The sequence below is a fragment of the Propithecus coquereli genome, unplaced genomic scaffold (assembly GCF_000956105.1).
Source record: "Propithecus coquereli isolate 6110/MARCELLA unplaced genomic scaffold, Pcoq_1.0 Scaffold148, whole genome shotgun sequence".
NCBI lineage: Eukaryota > Metazoa > Chordata > Mammalia > Primates > Indriidae > Propithecus > Propithecus coquereli.
Window position 1 is genome coordinate 3350304 of NW_012139191.1, and position 8546 is coordinate 3358849.

The following is an 8546-nucleotide window of genomic DNA, read 5'->3' on the forward strand; positions in this document are numbered from 1 at the left end:
GGAGAAACCCAACTTGGTTGGAATATATTAACTTTTTATATATTGCTGGATTTGGTCTGCTAATATTTTATTTAGGATTCTTAATCTGCATGCATGAAAGAGACCAAATGAGATCAATTTTTTATTCTCTAATTTTGGTATCCAGAGTAGGTAGACTAGCCTTGTTAAATCAGTTGTAGGAATACTCCTTCTTTTTCTATTCTTTGTGTGCCATTTATCAATTCACTGCCTCTCAGCTACAGTCCCATCTGTCACTACCTGCCCTGTGACAATGGAGCTGGATCCTTAAGCATTTCTCCTTTGCAGTGAGCACAGTGTCAAGTTTTGTCAGCTGGAGGGACATTGCAGGAAGGAAGGACTTTTCTTCCTGGTTCCCCAGTAGATGTGTTTTTGCTTTTTCCTCCTATCGTGTGATGACTGTGTATGTGTGTGTGTGTGTGTGTGTGTGTGTGTGTGTGTGTGTGTGAGAGAGCTATCCTGTGGTGCTCTACCTCCATCACATGCCCAGAGCATAAAGCCCCTAAGAGAGCTTGCAGTCCTAGCCCCAGCCTGGTGACCTCATCGTGGTCCATCTGATGTGGACACCGCACACCCCAGGCCTCCCACCACCTGGCCAGCCAGTGGGCTCCCGAAGCCCTGACTCCCACTGTGTGCTGGCTCACCAGCCTTGGCCCACTTGCACCCACAAGGCTGTTTCCCATTTGCCCAATGTCTTAGGACCAGCTCTGGCCGAGGACAGCTCAGTGGACTTCTCACAATGGTTTGGGCTATAATCACCCCTTCTCCTGTGAGGTCTGAATGCTAGACTTGGGAAAGGGTCCTCCCTCTTCCAAGGTTATTCCTTCCCTAGCCACTCTCCCTTGGCCCTAGGGGAGTCCTTAGTGTTCTCTTTACTCCTTTATTGTTGCTTTCCTATCGTCAAAAATCTTCATATTAAACTTTCCATGTTTAAATCACTGTATGACTTTTGTCTCTTGATCGGACCCTAATTTATGCACCTTAGAAGAGTTTGTGTGAGTTTGGAAAGATGTCTTCCTAGAAAGAGCTAGAGTTAACACGTTCCCCCCCACGATCTTGGGGCTCCTTCTGTCGGAAGGGCTGAGATGAATCTGGCCCTTCCAGCTGCTGTAGTGACAGTAGGGACATCCCGTGTTGCCTCAGTCTCGGCTGGCTGGGGTCTAAATCCACAGGGCCAAATCATAGGTAAACCAGCTAAAGACGTGAAACTTTTGGAACAGCCATTCACTGTGTGTATTTGGGTTTGTGAGCAATTCCTGCGCACGAGAGGTTGTGTGTGTGTGTGTGTTCGTGTGAGCTCTCCCTGTGCTGTCTGTACAGGCACAATGAAAATGCATAAAAACAAATGTAAAGTTCACAGTTAGATTTTATCTTAACTTTTGGGGTTTTCGTCTTTGACAAAGCAAGCTGGTATAACCTTTTCTGTTAGGTTCTAGCTTAATGACTCATAAGTAAAAAAGACCAATTTGGGTAAATATACTGGCTCACAAGTGTGCAATGGGCTTAAACTTTCTTTTTCTTTGCTTTAAGGATTTCGACTCTTTCTTCTCTGCAAAAGAAGAGAATATTATTTATTCGTTCCTTGGTTTGGCTCCCCCTCCAGGCTCAAAGGTAAGCTCAAATGCTTCATTGGTGTTCAGCATAGATTATAATAAATGAAGGTAGAAATTAGCATCCAAGACACTTTAATAAATGATCTTTGAATTAACAAGGTTTTAATACATTCCTTATTCTGATGAAGACTTACACATAGTGATAATAACAATTTTTTCTAAAAAAAGTTCCAAAATTGTGCATTTCATATTTTTGCTGTTTTCCCCTTGTTATAGTCAATTTTACGATACCTAAGAAATACCGTGACATTCAATAATCTTAAGCGCTTTAATTAAATATGTAAAAAATTAAGGTCCCAAGTTGTGTTTATGAAATTATTTTGTTATGAATTGACTTCTCCTATAGCTTTATGTTGGTTAATTTCATAATGATATGTGCCCTCTATGTTAATTATTTCTATTTAGAATAAACTAAACTTCGCATTTTGGTCTGATATGAAGGGGACAAATAAGATCTAGACTGAAGAACAAGATAGATTTTATCAGGCTTTTTTTCCTCCAGTGTTATCTGATCTTTGACTCTGTGTAAAATTAGAGAATTATGCCAATACTTTGACCTTGTGTACACATTTGTTTGATTCACGTGAATTGCTAAGACTTGCTGACGGACCGTAGGTGGGTAGGGGTAGAATCAATGATACTTCTAGCCACTGTGTGTAGAAATTTGCGCTGATGGAGGACCAAGCTTACAGGAGGATATGAAGTTTGAGTGAGGCATCGAGGGAAGAAGCCAAGTGGGTGATTGCATATTGATCTGCGTCTCAGTGACGTCTGGTTGGAGATGCACACGTGGAAGCCACAAGCACGTGGATGGAGTAAAAGTCGTGGGAAGTGGATGGGACCAAATCACGAGAGAGCTGACAATAAGGAGGCCAGGGCAGGGAGCTTCAAGCTTAAAGTTGAGGGAGGATGTGGAGAAGCCTGCTGAGGAGGCGAAGGTGGGGAGTCTGAGAGGCAGGAAGGGCCCAGAAACGCGTGGTGGGGAGAGGCCCAGGAGAAGCTTGGCTCTTCCCAGAGGAGGGTGAGGTTAGTTGTGTCAAATGCTGCCGAGATTGAGTCAGGTGAGGGCAAAAATGTGACCATGGGCTTTGACAATATGGAAGTCATTGGTGGCTGTGACAAAAGTAGTTTCTGAGGAGTGGTGGAGACAGAGGCCGTGTGGTGTAGACAGAATGGTCTAAGGGGGACTGCCAGTGGCTGGGAGGGACCGTGTGTGGATGGTTGTTTGGGGGGATCTTCCTGTGAAGGGGAGAGGAAATGGGAGGCGTCATTGTTTATAAAAGCCCTCTGCTCCTTCCCTGCCATTGGACATTTTGGCAGAGTCCCTTCAGTCCTGCTTGCTGCCAATCACCTAGCTTCCTCTCTCCTGCCTACCTTCTAGAAAGTTCTCTCACCTCTTTTCTTAACCCAAAGTCTCTCTCTCTCTCAGTAGTCATCTCTCACATTCCTACTGCTTCTCAGTCCCCTCTTTCCAGACCCCAGACCAGTGGGTGGTGGGAGGGTCCAGTTTTTACAAAGGCCCATTAAGGGGTTTTCTAAACAAAAGGGACTTTATTGTCCCTGGTCAATAATAATTTGGCAAAGCTTTGAAATGAGAGCTTTTCTTTGACCTTTCATAGGTCACATTCTTAGAGCTACCCTCTTCACTGAGAGTCACAGTGAACAGAAGGGAGAGAGTGATAGGAAAATGTATTATTTTCTTCATTCCTTTTCTTGTAACATTAGGATTTTTAAAAATGTGGCTATAGTCTTCAAAATGATCATTTAAAACATTTGTCTAATACTCTATCACCTTGATGTATCCTAATTGACTTAGTGATTCCTTTAGTTTTAATTTTTATTTACTATTGTATCAAAAGCGTGTTTATGCTGTGATAATTTCATATTGGGCATCTAAATAGTTTCTACGATATTCTATTGAGTTGATGTGCCGTGGTTTTTCTTTACTGTGCTTATATTTTTGAACCTTTGCTTGCTCACCATTTTTTATTATAAATAACTGCTCTGATTGTCATGAAGAACTGGTATTCTTTATTTTAGAGTATTTCATTAGTATAAATTCCCAGTAGTTCTTTCAGTGAGGCAAATGTGCACGAATATTTTTATGGATTTGAAATGTGCCACCAAATTGCTTTCTGAAAGGATTATAGTATTTTTCCTGCCACACTGCAATGGACCAGCTTCCCAGTACTTTCCAGAGATGAGCATATTTAATCTCCTTGGTCTTAGGACCAGTAGATTCTATTTTAGAAAGTTGTTTCTGATTTTACTGTGCTATCAAGAGGGAATTTGGTGTGATGAATTTCTGTCTTGAGTGCATTTTCGTAACCCAATGTGTATTTTTTCTTTTTTGTTTGATATTTTATTTTTACTGACAAATAATGTATATTTATCATGTACAACATGATGTTTTGAAATACATATACATTGTGGATTGGCTAAATTGAGCTAATTGCATTTTCTCACATCCTTATCATTTTTTGTGGTGAGAACACTTAAAATCTACTCTTAGTGATTTTCAAAATACAGTACATTGTTATTTACTATAGTCACCATGTTGTACAATAGATCTCTTGAATTTGTTTCTCCTAACAATGGGTCTTTTCATTTCTCTATGAAAAGACTGTTTTTGGGATATTAAAACATTAATTTTTCTCAAATTATTACATGTATGATATTGGAAAGGTCAAATCGTCCTTCAAGGATTGTTATGAAAACAGCAGGCCCTGCTCGAACATGGCATGTCAGAAAATGTCTTGTTTTCCCTGCTTTTGTTCACAGTTTGCTTAGGTGCAGAAGTCCAGATGGGACACTATTGCACCTCAGAACTGTGAAAAAAGTGCCACTCCGTACTCTCTTCTCGCTCCCATAGTTGCTCTTGAGAAACCTGATGCCAGTCTGTCTCCTGGTCTTTTATATCTGCCTATTTTTGTTTTTCCCAATTCTGGGAGATTTTAGGAGTCTCTTTTTTTGTTTTGAAGTTATATATTGTGGGGCCTGGTGTAGGTCTTTTCTTCATAATTTGTGCTGGGCATTTAGTGGGACTTTTTAACCTGGAAAGTCACGTTCCTCAGTTCTGGAGAATGAAATATTAGAAGACTATTTCTGTGGCTATTCATTCCTTTTCCTTTCCATTTTCTTTTCTTTTCTTTTTTCTTTTTGGAATTCTTCTTATTTAAATGTGGGACCTCCTGGACTACTAATTCTCTAATTTTATCTTTTTTCCCCCATTTTCCATATTTTTGTCTTTTTCTAATTTCTGGCATATTTCCTCAACTTTCTACTTTATCTTCCCTCTATTGGTTTCCCCCCCCATTTATCCTATCTTATTTGTACTTCTAAAGCTCTTTTTTTGTTATCTTTGAATTTTTTTATTAAATAGCTTCCATTCTTGTTATATGGTTCATTATTTTAAATAAGTCTGAGTTTATTAAGTATTTTTTTTACATCTTCTTCAACTCATTGCATTCTCTGTTTTCTTTAAGTATCCTTTTTCTCTGTTTGCTGTCCTTTTTATTTTTATGTAAGATGTTTTCCTCAGATGTCTGGTGACCCTTGACTGTTTGTATCTAAGATAGAGTACTAAAAAGTTGATTAGAAGCCCTGTGTCCATGGGTGTGGCAGGCTTCACCATAGGAGAATGTAAAGATGAAACATTGGCTTTTGTTTAGGGATCTTGAACTGTGGGCTTTTTCTATTGGTTTAGGTGAGTTTGCTTAGAGAGGAATCCTCCATCTCTTGGGGTGGTGGCAGTGATGGTGGTGGTAGTGGTGCTGGTGATGGTGTGGTGGTGGTGGTGGTGGTGGTGGTGGTGGTGATGGTGGTGATGGTGCTAATGATGGTTATGATAGTGGTGATGGTGATGGTGGTGGTGGTGGTAAACAGGAAGTAAATCTGGCTTCTAGGAGCAAGTAGGAAAGCAAGTGAGAAAGGCAATAGGCCGTTCTTCCCTATCGTGATGTGGACTTCTCATAGAGATCCCTTGTTCTCAGTGTGGTTCCCCCTTCAGCTGGCCTCATGCCCAGGAGGTCAGATTCCCTCTGGTTTAACTCCTGTAGAGACAAGAACTGCTATTTAGGAGGAGACAGTTACCTGCTTCTTCTTTCCCCCCATCCCTCTGTGTAAGCAATTAGGTTTCAGAATTTTTCTGGTTAAGTCAATCGTTACTCAACTGTTCCCTTTCCTGCCTTTGAAATTTTTTGGACATTCTTTTTATGCAATGGCCTTCTTACCTGTTTTCTCTGTCCTTATAGGTTTATCTTTTTCCTTTTAATGTCTTTACTGTCTTGTCAGCAGGGTCCGGGTAAGCAGCCAAAGCAAGTATCTGTGTTCAGTTTCCCAAGATTAACTAGAAACTGCCCTTAGTATTCAATGACCCCAATCTTTTTGAAAAGGAAGTATCATCCCCTATACTTCTATTAAGTTCTTTAAATATGTCGGTTAATTCTACCTAATTTATTTTTTAGTTATGTAATTTGAGATTAAATTAGCCAATTTTTTGTTCTTTTTTTTTTTTAAAAAAAACAGCTTTGTTGGAATATAATTCCTACACCACACAATTTATGCATTTAGAACATACAGTTCGATGGCTATTAGTGTATTCATAGAGTTGTGCAACCATCATCACTATCTACTTCCAAAATATTTTCATCACCCCAAAAAGAAAGCCAGTACCTGTTAGCTGTCATTCCTTAATCCAGCTATTTCCCCAGCCCTGGAAAACTACGAAAATGCTTACTTTCTCTATAGATTTGCCTCCTCTGGGCATTTAATATATGTAAATGGAATTATACAATATGTGGTGCTTTGCGACTAGCTGGTTTCACTTAACACAGTATTGTCAAGGGTTGTCCATGTTGTACCATGTATCAGTTCTTCTTTCTTTGTTAGGGCAGAGTAATATCCATTGCATGGATGGGTTACTTATCCATCTATTAGTTGATGGATATTTGGATTGTTTCCATTTTTGAGCCATTATGAGTAATGCTCCTATGGCCATTTATGTATCTTTTAATTTTATTTTCGATATAACTATGGCTGCTGTGCATCAAAGTCTCTCAGCTAATTTTTAAAAATTCAGGTGCTTGAGTTTTTACTCCAGACTTACTGATCCTGTGTTACCGAGGGAGAGGACCAGGGATCTAAATTTATAAACAATTCTTTAGTTGCTTCTGATGCTCACTTCTGTTTAACAACCACTATACTGGAGACTCATTTAACTAATATTCATGTATATGTGTCTCCAGAAAGAATGTGATCAGATTTGCTTTCCTTAAAGAACTCAAACATTACAGAGAAATTGTAAGGTCATTTTGTTCCCTTTCCCACTCCTGTTTCTCTCCCTCCCTGGAGGCCACCAACATCATGGATTTGTTCTCTCTCTCTCTCTCTTTCCTCCACAAGCAAGACATCATGTTGTTTTTTGTTTTTTTTTTGTTTTTTTTTTTGAGACAGACTCTCAATCCGTTGCCTTGACTAGACTGCAGTGGCGTCAGCCTAGCTCACAGCAACCTCAAACTCCTGGGCTCAAGGGATCCTCCCACCTCAGCCTCCTGAGTAGCTGGGACTACAGGCATGCACCACCACGCCAGCTATTTTTTCTATTTTTTTTTGTAGAGACAGGGTCTCACTCTTGCTCAGGCTGGTCTTGAACTCCTGACCTTGAGTGATCCTTCTGCCTTGGCCTCCCAGAGGGCTGGGATTACAGGTGTGAGCCACCAGCCTGGCCTGTTTTGTGTTTTTAATGCCTAATTGTTATCATATTTTATGGAATGTTCTGCAACTTGATTTTTTTTTGGGAAGACATCATAGAAGTTGTATTAATCTTTTCAAACAGCAGCAACAGCAGCAAACTCCTAGAGGGCTTGTGACTTAATAGATTCTGGGAAGCTCCAAATAGAACTCTGGCCATTGGAAAGATATGGCTCATAAAATAGCATTTAATGGATGTCAAATAAAATATATGGATAGATGAATAGTGAGGCCAGAAAAGTTTAAGTAGATTGCTCCAGGTCACAAGGCTCACAAGCTTTGCACCTAGAATTTGAATTCTGTGTTTTCTATTAATCCAATATCCGCTTTACTCTTATGTTTAGAGGTAGGTAGTACATTTATAGAAAACCTCTCTATCCTTAAGTGTACCACAAATTTAAAAAACTCATTTGCCACATATGGAGATAACTATCACCTCAAATTTTATTCTGAAATTAATTAGAGAAGATCCAAACATATTTTCTGCCTTTTAAACAAGTATCTATAATTCATCCCTGGTTGTTGAGAGAAAACTCTTTTTCACAATCAAATATCAAAGAAATGATAGAACCTAAAAAAATCCTTTTGTAAACTCCAATATAATAATTAATTGCAGCATAGATAACCAATAGACAACAAAACTACTGGTAAAAGGCATTAGGTGAATTTGGTTTTGGGGGAACTGGATAAATTTCCTATGATAAAATATTACCCTCCCCTGCTGATATTGTTTGCTAAATTCAAAGGGGAAACTGATCTTTATAACAAAGAGATCTGTTGATTACAATCTTTACAAAATAGCCAAACCCAACATCACTGCTAGTGCGACTCACTGATGTCATGTGCTGCCTGGGGTGTTGTAAACCTGAAGTATTGTATATAGTCTCACCTGTCAGGTGTTCTTGCTAAAACATTTAACCTGCATCTAATCCAGTCTTTAGTTCAAAGGTTTAGTTTGTAAAAAACACAGAGAAAGAGGAACAAGTTAAATGATATCACAAAGAAAAAACCAAACAAAACAAAAATTGGGAACATTCTGCACAATAACTAACCCAGATTCTTAAAACATTGGCTGTCATGACGAATAAATAAATAAACTATACACAAGAATAATAGAAGGTCATGTTCTTGAAATTCCTAATAACCTATTGATTCATTTTGATA

At 39.2% G+C, this 8546-nt stretch overlaps 1 protein-coding gene across 1 annotated transcript in view; it reads left to right on the plus strand.

Annotated features, from left to right (window-relative positions):
* The window catches only part of SH3BGR (SH3 domain binding glutamate-rich protein), a 116372-nt gene that overhangs the window by 29778 nt on the left and 78048 nt on the right, over nt 1–8546 (plus strand). The window contains exon 3 of the mRNA XM_012640076.1: nt 1549–1629. Coding sequence (XP_012495530.1) covers nt 1549–1629 — 81 coding nt within the window. The remainder of the gene's footprint in view (nt 1–1548; nt 1630–8546) is intronic.